This window comes from Macrobrachium nipponense, chromosome 13 (assembly GCF_015104395.2).
Source record: "Macrobrachium nipponense isolate FS-2020 chromosome 13, ASM1510439v2, whole genome shotgun sequence".
NCBI lineage: Eukaryota > Metazoa > Arthropoda > Malacostraca > Decapoda > Palaemonidae > Macrobrachium > Macrobrachium nipponense.
In genome coordinates, this window is record NC_087206.1 from 100,244,303 (window position 1) to 100,259,646 (window position 15,344).

Consider the following 15,344-nt stretch of genomic DNA (forward strand, 5'->3'; position numbering starts at 1 on the left):
ATGTGTTAGTACATTTACCTTAGAAATAATGGATTAAAGGATATTTCGCTGGCGACACGAACCAATCGCCCAGAAATAGATTTTTCCTTACGTCAAAATCCCTTTTTCATTATAAAATTAAGTTTCATATACAGGCAATCCCCAGTTAAAGGGGGGGGATCCTTTCTCGGCAGGGTGCTGATAAGCGAAAACTGCCATTAACCGAAACTCTGCAATTTATGGTGCTTCTGGCACCAAGTTTCGGTTAATGGTGCCGATAACCAGTTAATGGCACCTCATTTAGGTATATTATGGTACCATAACTCTATTATCAGCACCTTATGCTGCTGATAACTGAAAGTCGGCCCATTATGGTGACATAAATTGTCAATTTTATGGCGCTAGACAGGCGCCATAAAACCGGATCGCCATTAATCGAGTTTGCTGATAACCGGGGATGGCCTACATAGTACTTAACAAGCAATTACAGAATTAGAGCCCACCCACCTCCCCTTTCAGTGGACAGGGCCTGCCTTCTTTACAAAAACAATAGAATTGTTACCATGAATTTTTAAAAAGCCGCCGTACAAAAAGAAACATTACCTATGTAATTACTTGGTGAATATATATGAAACTTTATTTCATTATGAAAATGTCTTATTTATGAAATTTTTGCTTTGGAGCCAATAACAGTCTCTAAAAGCCCCCAAGCAGAAGAGTTCTCTTCCATCCACAAAACTAATTTGATGTAGTGATGGTGCATTACACACAGGCAATAAACAAAATGAAATTCCTTTTAAGCCGATAACTGTCATGAAAGCTCCTAAAAAGAAAAGTGCTTTCCCAACTTCCGCAAACACAATTACCCTTGTTTATTTGCCCACAGTACCCTTTTATCAGTGTGCTATATGAACTGTAAAGAGTGTTACCATCAGGTTCTTCTGCCCACATACCATTGCAAACCTAATGGAAGGTTTTTCTATTCATTGTACATATGTACCCCTAAATATATTGTGGTAGGTTGCAGTTACATGTGGATATTGCAGTTGAAGATATACATAACAATGAAACTTTTCAAAAGAATTGGAAGAGTTTAAGAATAAAGCTGAAAGAAGAATATTAGGAGTCAGATGGCAGGATAGTGTTAGAAAATGTTATCCAAAGGGAAATTGTGGAGGTTTCTGCTGTAGAAGAGGTAATGATGATAGGGTGATGAAGTTGGCTTGGACTTATCCTTCTTGTAACCCCTTGGAAAATAGCATAGGGTAGTGTCAGCTGGGCTGTTGTGGGCACCAAAGGAGTTTAAAGACACGGACCTAGATGAGAACTGTGAAAAGGGAAGCTAGAGATGAATGGGAGATTCATGGACAATAAAATAATGTAAAGGTACAGATGCACTTTGCATCATATAGTGTTGGAGACTATGATGGTGACGATTATTTGAGTGCAATTTGGATTACAATAGTTCACAAGAAAGATTGTATCTCAAGTGGCCAACTCTGTAGTTTCTTCATCTTATATATCCTCTTATTTTTCATGATGATATTCTCTGTAACATAGACTCTACCAGCTAATAGATGTTGATACAGGTGGGGTTAGAGAAACGACCAATTTTGTAAAATTTCACAAAATCATTAACTTTAGTTTCAAACAAATTTTATTGACATCACTGTGTTCACATTGAATTAGCATTTGACAAATTTAAATTTGGAAGACAATATCTTTCATGTGGCGTCCGTTTTTCATTGATGCATTTCTGAAGGCATTCTTGGAAGTTAGCCTCTACTCTCTCCAGCATAGCTCTGTCAATTTGGGCAACTTCCATGTGAATAGCTTCTTTCAAATCCTCCAGTGTACAGACTGTATGCTCGTACACACATGCGTTGAGGTATCTCCACAAGAAATAATTACAAATGGATAAATCAGGGAACCGAGAGGGCCAAGGAGTGTCAGCAAACCTGGATATGAGGCAGTCAATGGACGTGCTTTGCCCTCTCTGTGTTGACCACCTCATTTCCAGGTTTGCAGACACTCCTTGGCCCTCTCGGTCCCCTGATTTGTCCATTTGTGATTATTTCTTGGGGGGATACTTTAAGGCATGTGTGTATGAGCATAAGCCCCATACACTGAAGGATTTGAAAGAAGCTATTCACGTGGAAGTTACCCAAATTGACAGAGCAATGCTGGAGAGAGTGGAGGCCAACTTCCAAGAATGCCTTCAGAAATGCATCAATGAAAACGAACACCACATGAAGGATATTGTTTTCCAAATTTAAATTTGTTTGAAACTAAAGTTAATGATTTTGTGAAATTTTCAAAATTGGTTGTCTTCTCTGCCCCACTCTGTATAGGAACTGTACAAATGAACTGAAGTGTTTAGAGGGATTTTGGGATCTGAAATTTGACATTTATTAATAATGGTTATGTATGAAAAAGTTAATCTTTTTAGCCAAAGGCTATATATATGCCACTAAAAGTTGATGATGTTTTTGGTGATTCATAAGCAGCAGCAGCATGTAAAAATCACATAAAATTTTTTTCAGGTCAGATATATATACATATTGCTAGATATGTTAACACTTAATTCTAAAAGATTGTTCTGTGTGTTGAAATTGCCTAACTTTTTCTTTTACTTGCAGGCAATTAAAGAAGCCTTGCGTGTGGTGAAAAAGGTCCCAGAAAATGAGCTTGATGATGCCTTATACAAAGGTTACAAGGAAACTGCTATTGAGAAAAGAGCCCGACAGTTAAGCTTTTGATGTTGTTATTGATGGCATGTAATTGGTAATCATCTCATTTCTAGCATACATCATTTATTTTTTTATTCAAATGAGATTATGATATACTATATGCAATATTATAGTACAGTACAGTATAACAATGGCTTGCTTCAGCTGTAGAATACAGTAGTTGTTTTAGACTAATGTTACTTAGAATAACTGAAATAACTGCAGTAATATTTGATGTTAAATTGATAATGTTTACCTTTCAATCCAGTACATTTATGTACTGTACTCTAATGATAGACGAGTGTTGTAATGATACAATATTTTAAGTGCTTCTACATGGGGGGTTTTTGTAATTTACAAAAGGCAAGCAGCATGGGCTGCTTAGTTGTTCATTTGGCTCAGAGCTCTATGCATAAAAAAAAAATCAAAGAAATTTTTCATTCGTAATTATTTTCTTGTCACTTTTATCTTCATCCCATATTGTTTCATTTGTTTTTGCACAAATGTGCTTATGCTACTTTTTCTCTTTTTGTGAGCCACTAATACTTCATGATCAATCAAATCTTTTACACAAGGGAATTAGAATATGTAGTGATGTCACTTTTTCTTATAATATCATCAGATTTATCCAAATCTCTTGAATAGTTTTTAAATTTACATCTGTAAAGTAAAAGAAGAGTTGTTGCAGTTAGTATTCTGAAATATTATTTATTATTTGGAATGAATCTTACCTAATCTTAAAGTTAGGTTCACAGTTGCCCCTGCTTCTCCATGGTTAAGCATTCACAGATTTTTCTGTGGAAAATATATCCACATTATCACGGAAAGTTCTTCTATTCACAGATTTTTTTATAGAACAGTTAGTAATGTATTTCCATATTTTCATGACTAGATGTTTTAGGACGATAGTTTAAGGTATATTCGGTGTTTGAACTATTTAAATAGGCCATTATAAGCATTTTAGAGAGGCTATTTGGTGTTTGAACTATATTAAAATAGGCAGGTACAAGCATTTATAGAGGGGGGTTTTCAGTATTTGCTGGTGGATGTGGTACCCTTCCCTTGTGAATATGGGGGACAACTGTATTTTAGTACCGTTTGGTGCAATTGACATTTTCATAAATCAAAATACACTTGGCTAACCTGCTCAGACGTCTCTGTAGTCATCTGTTTCCCACTAGATGGTACTGGAATATTTATATATTTGTCATATTTCTCCATGCCGTCCTGTTGTACAGATGGTCTGATCAGTGTTCATAATATTATGATGATTTCTGGCTAATTTTCTCCTGTATAGTATTGTGCTTGTTTCAGTTTTTGCTTTATGTCATCTACAACAAGCAGAGGTGAAAGCATTAAGCTTGTATAGGGAAGAGTTTGTGAAAATTGAATGTTTAGGTTTCGCAAGATGACCTCACAGCCTATGTTAGACTAGCTGCTCAGGCACGAGTGTGGTATTCTTGATATGTAGATTTTAAGTGATCTGATGAGAGTATGTCAATTTTGTTTAGCACTTATTGGAAGATGATAGACTGATAATTTGGTTAGACTAATCTTTTATCCTATCTTATCCTATCCTACCCGGTGTTGCTTATCCTCCTCCTCTAACTTATCTGATAGCCTAGGTTAATTCCTTTTTCTCATTCTGCTCTGCCCTCTTTTGCTCCCTATATGGTTCAGGAGAAAAATAATAATAAATGACATTGTATATTCTTTCTTTAGTTAGGATTTCAATCAAATTGGTAGGGCCAAGATTATCACTGCCCCCAGTTTTTCACCTCTTTCGGTTTCCCCCCTGTGAGAGAGAAAGTGTCAGAGCTTGACATCTGTTTGTAGCTTGCCCTCTGGACTGCCCTGCATCAGTTGGTTGTCTTCACTTACAGGAAACCAAGGCATGTCTCAAGACCAAGGTTCTGTGCCCTTTGACATCTCCCTCTCAACCATTTTTCCAGTTTAGGTTAGAATCTGAGCCGCCGAACAACTTACTTATCCGGAGTGAGTTAGCTGGTGATAGAACAGCTCCCACTTCTCAGTATTCACTGTTACATGATAACATCATGCAAGAGACCTTTTCCCTATCCTTGCAGATGACACCACTGTCATCGAGGTTACTTGGCGACATCATGCAGGAACCCTTTGCCTTCTTCACTTGTGCAGGCAGTTCCACCTGTTGAAGGGTTACGAAGTGACATGCAAGAATCTTCTTCCTTCTCCACCTCCGGTACTTACTACTGGCTTTCCATGACATCTTTGCTGACATTATGTGGTCCTCCGTTTAGACTGAAGGGGTATCAACCGTGATTTGGTTTATTTTCCTTTAGTATTTAAGCGATGCATAACTCGCGTTGTTGCATTTTCACTTCTTGCTGAAGCTGAATCTGGTGTACTGGTGCTGTTTAGTTTACCTCTACCTCAGCTCCTGTTAAAGCAAATAAGAAGATAACTCTGATTTTGGTAGGGTGCCTCATGAAAGTAGAGCCCTTGGGAAATAAATGAACAAAGAAAAACGGAAACTGTTTAGTGTATGCTGGCTCTCAGATGCCACTGCAGCTCCTTCTAGATTTTAAGGTGATTAGAGCTGGGTTAGTATTTTATACACGTTTTTCACCTTAATCTGTTTAACTTGCAGTTTCTAGTTCTTGGACCTAGGAAGTGAAGACTTCTCTAATAGGGAAGGTAACTTGGCATAATTATGAGGTGAAACTACCTTTGAATGTGGTACAATTTCGTTCTGAGGGCTACAGCTCTAATAAAGTGAGAGTAATATTTATATGTTGCAATGTTTTTGCTTGCAATTGTAGATATGTATTTATATGTATATATGTATGTACATATAATGATGTCCGCTCTGTTTACATCACCCCAATTTTGTATGCTATGTTATAAGGCATATAGGTAAACCATCAACATTAAGCTAAGGAATCCCATGTTTACTATACCTTTGGCTAGGGTAACATTGGCCTAAATTCCATAGGTTAGGTTTTAGGCCTAAATTCCATAGGTTAGGTTTTCATACCTAAAAGTAAATGCATACTGTACTGGCCTAATGGCCAAATTTTGGGAGATAGGGGTGGACATATCAGTCTGTAACAGATAAATATGAAGATGATCATAGTTATATTAGTCCTGAAGATGATAGACCTACTTCCAAGGCTAATGGGAGGAATGTCTTATTCCTTTTACAATTCAGTTGTAAAGTAACAGAAACAGTTTTGTAAAAATCATATAGGTAACCCTGCTCAACCTGTAGTAACTGTTTTTGACAGTGGTCCATCATTGTCTCCTTAACCCCTAAGTCTTAAGGCATTAAGACCATCGCCTAAGATGCCTCGTATAAGGAGTTTAGAAATTCTTAGCACTACCTTTTAAGTCTTCCCTCTAGGGTCTAGCCCTTACAGCCTTTTTTGCACCAAAGTTCCATGTAGAATTTCCCAGTTTACTTTCAAGTTCTTCTTCAGTAGAGTTCTGGCTCCCATTCTCAGTAGAACTTTTGGTAGTGATGGTTCTCAGGAAAAAATACTTTGTACTTTTTTTTTTATATATTTTACCCATATCAATTTCCTAATATCCTTCTCTCCACACTTGTCACACAGAAAAGTTCAGAGTTTAGAACTGTAGTTTGGACATTTGTTATGCAATGAGGCCATCAAGCCATGGGCATGTCCTGTCTCAACAAATTTATTTAGATTGCTCCTTTTCCAGTGAGTCATTTAGTTGGCTCCTGGCAGCTTTCGGAAGAGCAAAGGATAAGTTCAGTTGACATGTAGGACACGTACTTCCACTCATCAGTACTCCCTCAGTTGAAGTAAAGTATACTCTCGTGAGTGGAAGATTGAGCAGTGTGGGTTCATCTGCATGGGGTATCAGAGTACTATAGTTCTCCCTAATTGGACAACTGGTTCATTTCCCACCAATTTGTCTTTTATGATGAGAATTATGTTTTAAGTCTAGCCGTAGGAGTGGACATTATTTTCAAGGTTGACTATCTTTGCTTTTCTAACCCAGTCCGTTGTGTGTCTGGGGATGAGGATCAACTATCTCTTGTTGAAAGTTTTCTCCAACAGATAGAAGGATCATTTTTTACAACTGTGGAGAATTATCTTATGGGTTGGCTTGTAGACCTTAAGAACCTTGACATTGCCCTCAGATGTCTCCAAAGGTGAGTTTGTTAGCTACACCTACTGGACTGCTCATTAGGACTCACATGTCACGCCGCACCGCTAACTCATCATGGCAAGCTTGATGGCTGAAGCCTGACCCAGACAATCTGCCAACGACGAATCACTAGTAATCTTTCAGCTGTCATCCAGTTCTGTTATACTAAACCTCCATGGAATGGAAGCGAGAAGAAATCCACTGTTTGATTGAGTATTATCATCATTATCCATGTTTATGGAATGTAAAATTAACATCATATAAAAATAGAGATGTACGTGGCTGTCAGGCAAATAATGCCACCGGTCACAGCACTCATGTAGTGTAGAGGGAATACGCGCTGTGCAGCCTGTTACGTCACCTAGGTGAGCGAGCATATGTTGGCAGAGGTGACATGAAGCGCGCTGTGAAGTAGTGTAATCTCACCTTAAGGCAGATTGAGGGGCCATTCTGAGAAACATTTGATGTCAGGAAGTGGAAGCATATACATCCTACAGCTCTTGGTAGTTTAGAATACATACTTGAGATGACAAGGAGACACAAATCAAGAATTTTGTTCAGGCTTGCAAAGAAACTACCTTTTCCTTTGGACAGAGTACAGCAACATCATTCCATTTCCTTGTTTTGTCCTTAGAAGAAACCTTAGTACTGAAAACCAACTCAGCAGTAAGGGCAAGGTCTCCAGTCAGATAGTATCCTCTGCCACAGGTCTGCCAGAAGTTGTGGAACCTTTAGGGAGACCCAGACACCCATCTGTTCATGATTGCCCAAAACACTACACTACCGGTTACTGGGGCACTCCATGCCAGGATCTCAGTCATGGGCAGTGGATGCCTTCCTTCTAAAATGGTCGAATTTAAACCTTTAGGTTTTTCCTCTGTTGGCTGTTTCTGAGGAAATACTCACAAGTTGTGAACTTTGCAGATCACAAGGATGATTTTGATAGAGCATTCGTGGCCCCAAAAAGAATGGTTACCTCTAACTTTCTTTATTGGTGGTAGATGTTCCTCATCTTTTTGCGTTCAGGAAGGATCATTTCAAACAGTCTTATTCAAGAAGATTCCATCAAACCTCCACATACTTCATCTCACCGTGTGGAAATGGTCAATTGCTTGTTATAAGCTAAGAATATTTTTAGAATGACCAAGGAAGCAATCCTTAAATCTAGAAGGCCTTCCAATGTTAGACTTGTATATCAATAACAATGGTTAGTTTTTTATCTTGGTACGTGCTTGTCCTGAGTGATATCCAGCACCCGTTCCACTAGATATCTTGATTTAAGCTCTCTTTAAGATACTCAAAGCACTTTTCTGTCAGTGATCAAGGATGCCACTTTACATTGCTTTCAGTTCTGCATCATGCTGACTAGAATATTGCTCATGAATTAAAGTTTAAAGAGGTTTTCAATCTATTGTGCTGGGAATTTCATCTTCCAATCGTGTTTTACGATAAGGCCTCACTTAAGAACTTTGAAGACACTTTTCTTTTAGTCCTTGTTGCTGTAAAGTGTATAAGTGGGCTTCAAGACTTTTCTTGTAAGGGGGCTTTGTTCTAGTGGCAACCATTATCTTTTCTCTCTTTGCATAGAGAAAATATGCACTACAGGAGAAAGCCCTTTCCAGTTTTGTTACAGTGCCTAATTTAACTGCTTTGTTAGACAATGAAGAAGTGGTTGCCTTTATATCCAGATTAGACCTAGTTAGAGGTTAAAATTAATGAGCTTCAAGTGCTATCTTATTCTTTGGCTTATCTCTAGTGACGGTCTCTCTCTTTTTTCTTTCATTGTGTAGGGGAAAGACTTAGAATTTTATCCCCTTCATAGATTTGTGACAATACCTAATTTAACTGCTTAGGTAGTAATGGAATAATGGCTGTCTTATGTCTGATTAAAACCTTTAAGGGTTTACCTGGACAGTCATAAATCTGTAAGAGGAGAGGGTAGAAATTTATCCGTGTTAGAAGGCCAAATATGTACTCCTGTGTCCAGGATGGCTAAAGTTTATGCAGAGTTGATTTGTGAGTTTTTACCAATTTTGGAAATAATTCTAATGGCTTCTGTACTGTGAACCTGTCATTATTTCCTTTAAAACCTGCTTCTAGAGAAGGTTGTCTTGCAGCTCAGGGGAGTTATAAATTTTTCCCTCATTATTTGTGAGTGTGCTATTGTAGCATGAGGTGTTAGCCTTTAGTCCTTTCATTGTGGTGGGGACACTTTCTTCTGAATCTAATATAATTGTAACCTTGCTTTCTATCTTATTATTAGTTGTTAGAAAGCCCACTATGTATCGAATTTTGGGAGCGAAGATACAACATTGGGTGTATAGGAGCAAACCTTCTTTTATGATAGTGGTATTTGTCTGTAGTTTTGGACAGATGGTCATGGGCTTTCGACTCAGGCACAGGAGTCACCAGTACTCTACAAAATAGATAATATTTTTTTCCCTGTAAGGATTCCCTGACAAGTCTCGCTACAAGGACCTTGCACCCCGGCAACAGTACTCACCAGTAAGGATCACACATCAGGCAGGAATGTTGAGAAACTGTTTCTCCCCTTAAAAAAAGAAAGCTTTTAGTTTGCTTGGCTGAGCACAGTTTCTGTGACTGCACTAACCTACCATCCTCATTCAATGTGGCAGTCAGCTAACTTTAACAGTAGGTAAGATTCGTTACAAATAGTGATTGTAATTTTCATGATAAAATTAATTATTTGGATACTTAATATTAAAGTGGAAAACTATCCCAACCTCCAAACATCTTAGTGGGTGGTCATGAAGAAATATGACAAGAATGTAAACGTTCCAGAACCATCTGCTGGGAAACAGATGACTACAGAGACAGTTCAAGCAGTTTACCTAAGCATATATTTTCATTTTTTTTAAATGCTGATTGCACCAAACTGTATGAAGATAAAGCTAACATTAACAGTAGGTAAGTATCCAAATAATTAATTTTTTGTCATAAAAATGTTCATAGTTATATATTTATAGGCAGTCCCCAGTTAACGGCAGGGGTTCCGTTCCCGGCCGAGTGTCGATAACCGAAAATTGTTGTTAACTGGTACATCACAATAATATGGTAATAAATGGTGTTTATGGTGCCATAAGGATCAATAAACTGCTTAATGGCGCTGTTAAACCACTTACCGACACCAGTAAACCATTTACCGATGTTGATAAACCACTAACTGGTGCCGATAACCTGGTTAACAATGTCGTTAGCCAAGAATCGTAAAACCAAAACGCATTAACCATGCTGCCGGCAAGCAGGGACTGCTGTAGAAAGTAACTGTAGAACTGTGGCTTTTGCTTATGTTGTAGCCTACCTAGCTCCAATAGAGCTGAACTTTACTTCATCTTTGACTTTTTGTCATTTTGTTATGGCCTTTTGAACTGATAAGATTTTTTAAGCAATGAACACATACAGTATATGTTGGGAACTTTTTTTTATATAGGAAAGATGAATCTACCATATTTGAAGCATAGAGGTATATGCTGACTGTAAGAAGGAGCCCCATGGGTGCTAGCGAAATACAGTGGTCCCCCCCGTATTCGCGGGGGATGCGTACCAAACCCCCACGTGAATAGTTATAACCCGCGAATAGTAGGAACCCCTATAAAAATGCTGAAAACAGCCTATTTTGTTAGTTAAAACTCTAGAAAAACCCACTAAAAATTTTGATACATACTTAGTTTTTTTAATAGTTTTATCACAAAAAGTGCATTTTATGATGAAATTGATTTTTAAAAAACCAGGAATTTGTGGATATTTCTCTTAGAAAAATACCGCGAATAAGCAAATTTTCTGCAAATAATGCGGGGAAATGTTCCCGAGAGAAATCCACGAATGTGTGAGTCCGCGAATACGGGGGGTCCATTGTAGATTTTTTAATGCAGGATTCTCTTAAACCACAGGGTACAAACCAAAAAATAGATCAGAATTTGTAATTGATCCCATACAAATACAAACCTGAAGTTCTGTACACAGAGATTTACCTTGTGAATGCGAGTTGGAATGTCCATTCAAACTTACTGACATGGTAGTAAATTACCAACAGTCAGGATGATCCCTGCCTGTTAGTAGTAAACTACCAACAGGCACGGGGAATCCCTGCCCCCCTGTAGGTCTGCACTTCACTTTGCTTCCAGGTGCCATCGAGTTAAGACATCTTTCATGACTGCTGGACTTTTGCCATTAAACCTTTGGTTGGTTAAACTTGGAATATTCCTTTTCCTTTATTGGTTTTTGACTGTGTTTGTATTGCAATTTTTCAAACCCATTAGTCAAATAAACCTTCTTGTGAGGAATAAAGTTTGTCTTTTCTGTGCCATCAAGAATACTGTTTTCATTGGACATGTACTAGCTTCTGGTAGTTTCCAAACAGCTGTATCGTTCTCTGATATATTTGCTATTATATTTATTTTCCGGTACCAGTAGATTTAGCTATAACTTGGAAGTTCCAGACTATAATGTTTACTTTATTTAAGGTAATCTTGCTATCACAGCCTTCCCTTGCATTTTCCAAGTACAGGCAGTCCCCTGTTAAGGAGGGCCAGTTCTGTTCTTGACAGAATGATGATAACCAAAAATCAGCAACACCAGCACCAATCCGTAGTTTTTAGCACCGATACGCTGAGATCGGCGCATATTGATGCCAGAATTTTGGTTAGCATCGTCGCTAGCACCATAAAACCAGATTGCCAATAACTGAGGACTGCCTTAATGCAATGTTTTACTTACAGAATGTTGCCCACTGGCCTTGGACATGGTTTCTTGGACCAGTGGTGGCTGCTCATCAGGTTGATAGTAAGTTCGAGATAGGTAGCTCCTTGTCTAGGTGTCTAGTTGGCATGAGACAAGGTAGGAATGACTGGTTCTCCTCCCTCTCTCTTTTTCTTCCTTCTTCTTTGGTAAACAGAGTCAGAGTGCCATTCTGTATACAAGCTGGACAGGCAGGAGTGCAGGTTAGCTATCTGACTGGGCACGAGACTTTTCATTGGCAATGAAGGAATGCTAGTTCCCCTCCTTTTTGGCAAGGGGGAATGGGAGGCCAGATAATGAAGTAAACTCATGGATCATATCTATCAGTTTTATTTTCTGTGACACTTCAGTATGGGTTCTTACAGCCTGATTAAGCAATGACATATAAACCCTTTACTTTAAGGTGTGGAAGTCTGGCAATTGCTGCATCCCCTGTGCATTATGCTAGATTGTAGGATCCATTCCTCTTCTCCTAAAAAAACTAGGAAGGTAACACCCCAGGTTGGGCAAACCTACCAGTCACTTCTGAGAATACCCAGGTTCCTCCTACTAATGGTTAAGTCTCCTATGTGCAGAATGAAAGTTTGTACATGTTTGGGTAGGAACAAACAGCCAATTTTAAAAGTAATTTGTATTTTTCCTAACAAATAAACCTGATTTTCTATACTTACATTAACCTTCAAGACTGGTGTGATTATATGAGGAACCAACAGGTTTTGGGAGAATGCCAGGCTAACTCTTATGAGTATTAATATTGTGTGCCATTTAGTTTGGATTAAATTAGCAGGAAAAATGTTCTTATCTCTTCATTGACTTATGGTACATCAATGTGCCATGAGATTTCATGGGGGGGAGATATACTGCCTCTCTGGAGCTCCAGGATGTCTTTTTATGTATTTGCTCATAAATATACCCAAGGATTGCTGTTGGTATTTGTTTTTATCATATAATTGTACTTTTGTACAGTAAAGTGCAAAGAAATATTAAAAAACATGAAGATACTGAAAATTTTTAATTTTTTTCTTACACCATGTGCATTTGCATATCTTCCTCTTTCCATTGATGTGTTTGTTTTCTTAAATTGCCCAAACTTTAAAGTTTGCCTAGTCTTGGGGTGTGCTTCATAGTATATATTTAGCCTATCCTATAAAGATTTTACAACCCACTTCAGCCACCCCTTACTCTGGTACCTGGGCTGGAAGGGAAAGTGTAGTGCAGATTGACAGGTGGGTGGGGGCTTCCCCCTCCCTTGTGGTAGATTACTGGCTATTTCAGCTCGCATTCACATTTGGATGTTAGGAAAAATACAAATTACTTTTAAAATGTGCTATATGGATGTTGATTGTGACTTTAGTATATATACATAATTCATAAGCACGTAGAATGTTCAGACTTAAAAATGTATTGAGTCAGTTATAAAGATGTTTGGGGCACTTGACACGTGTGATGAGTAGTGTCAGACAAACCTTTGCTGTGTAGTTGCAGATGAATCTTCAGCTGACATACATATATCATTATGACATTTTAGCAATATCTTGTTATTTGTATGCTTTATATATGTGAGCTTGCATTTTTTTACCATATCTTTCACTATTGGGTTTTTTAAGTTACCTAAGTGATAGTTATCTGTTGTCATTGTTTATTAATTGGTTGTTGATGCATAATTCTTTTAGCTGGAATGAGAATAATTCAGCTTTTCCATTTTTGTGTGAAATGTATATTAATTTTAACAAATTCCCTATCCTAAGCTTGGTTTTGACTGATAGATATAGTAAATGCTTCTAATTAATATATCAAATTAAATTTCAGTCGGTGTAGAATATAAGGAATAGAGAACTGGTCATTTGCCTTTATACAAGTGCTAATTGTTGGATCGTTTTAAATTAATATGAATGAGCACAATTCTCTTAGTCATAGACCCCTTTGATACTTCAATGTTATGCTGTAGAATATCTACCATTATGCAGTTTGTCATTCCTTCTGATGATGTTGCTGTTGTTTTATAGGCAGTCTTCACAACAAATTACTTTGACAATTTATATTTATAATGTACAAATAAAGATAATAGATTCATTTTATATGGTGTTTTAAAATGAAATAGATTAATTTAGGTAGTATTTGTTATGCAATTATTCTGTTAAGCAGTTACATATACTAGTATTGAGACTGTACTATCATATTGACAATTGATTTTTTCAATATTTATCTATGTATAAGTAACAAAGTTCAAAAATTATATGTTGACATACAATGTAGACAAAACATAAATATAAACTGAACATTATGGAATAATTAAAGCTTTTTTTGTACATGTGAATTGTAAGTCATTACTTGTTACGGAAAGCACCTATCTCATTTGACACAGATCTTATTTTTGCCTAGTCATATTCTGGATAGAGATTCTTAAGACTTTTTTTGGCAGCAATAAGGTTTGTGCTCATTATTCATCTTTCTCATTTACCACCAACTTTGTTTTATTTTATGTATGTTGACATTTGTATACGTAAGTTGTTTTGGAGAAATATTTCAGTTCTCTGTGAAAATGAGTGTTGGGTAATGTTTTGATTGAAATTTTGATCTTAATAGTATTGTTATTAAGATCAAAATTTCAATCAAAACATTACCTAACACTCATTTTTCACAGAGAACTGAAATGCCGTTCTAAGTTTTCTTAGTTGTGCATAGATACTTTTGAAAAAGAGCTATTAAAGTGATTTCTTTGGCTTCTGGTTTTACCATTTCTCTTCTCTATGCAGGCAGGTGATCTTATAGTCTTATGTCAGCCTAGTTAGAGCAGGACTATCCTGGAATAATTTTCGTGGAATGCAAACCAATAAACTGTTTTTAGACACGGGTTGCTTAGGGACGAAAGAGCATATGCTGAAGTAATGATAGAATTGCAAACCCTGCTACTACACCTCCAAGCAGTTGCCTCAGGTTTACATAATTTTTGAACAGGAGTTTGAATTTTAAATTTTTAGTGTAAAGGCTAACATGACAGAATTAGATGCCCTTTTATAGCCAAAACCCAAAGAAAACAAGAAAAAGAAGGGAAGGAAAAAGGATGATACTTAAAATTTAAGGAACTGATTATAAGTGGGGAAAAAGTGAACTGGAAGAAAATGTCATAGCTTATTTTCAGAAGAAGAGAAAGTTACTGAACCTGCAATCTAAAAATTAATTATTTCCATAGAGAAAATGTGAGTCAAGTACCATGAGTGTTGGCTCCCGTAGTTGTGCCTCATCCCCACAGTTGCCTTGCCCTCTTGCTGATCAGACTCAGATGTTCCAGGTACTGAGATATCTTCTTTGGAATAGCAGCAGAAGATTTAGCACATTAACCATTCTTTGTATTTCATCTTTCATGCATTTTTGGACAACTGGTTATTAAGAAGAAGAAGGAGTATGTTTGTGTTACAACCTGTGGGCAAATCTGGTTCTGAGAAGGAGAGATATGGTTACCTCTCTCTTCTCTTGTAGCTTTCTCATGACATAATCTTGTGCTGAGGAACAATTTGATGTTGGGCTCAACACTATTGTTTCCAAAGCATAGTTTGGGGTCTGGTTAAGTCAAAAAACGAATTCTCACAACCCTTTGTTCAACTGTGCAGTGTCCTTTGAACACACAGTTGAAGAAAAGTCACCAGTAATGTTATCTAAGCCTTTGGCATCTGTCATTTCAATGAAACCAGCCACTACACAACCCAGATAAGGTTTTCTTTC

At 37.3% G+C, this 15,344-nt stretch overlaps 1 protein-coding gene across 1 annotated transcript in view; it reads left to right on the forward strand.

The window, feature by feature from the left end:
• LOC135225224 (uncharacterized) overlaps nt 1–14,343 on the forward strand; it is a 255,163-nt gene extending 240,820 nt beyond the window's left edge. The window contains exon 12 of the mRNA XM_064264547.1: nt 2,619–14,343. Coding sequence (XP_064120617.1) covers nt 2,619–2,738 — 120 coding nt within the window. The 3' untranslated portion in view covers nt 2,739–14,343. The remainder of the gene's footprint in view (nt 1–2,618) is intronic.
• Nucleotides 14,344–15,344: the final 1,001 nt, after the last annotated feature.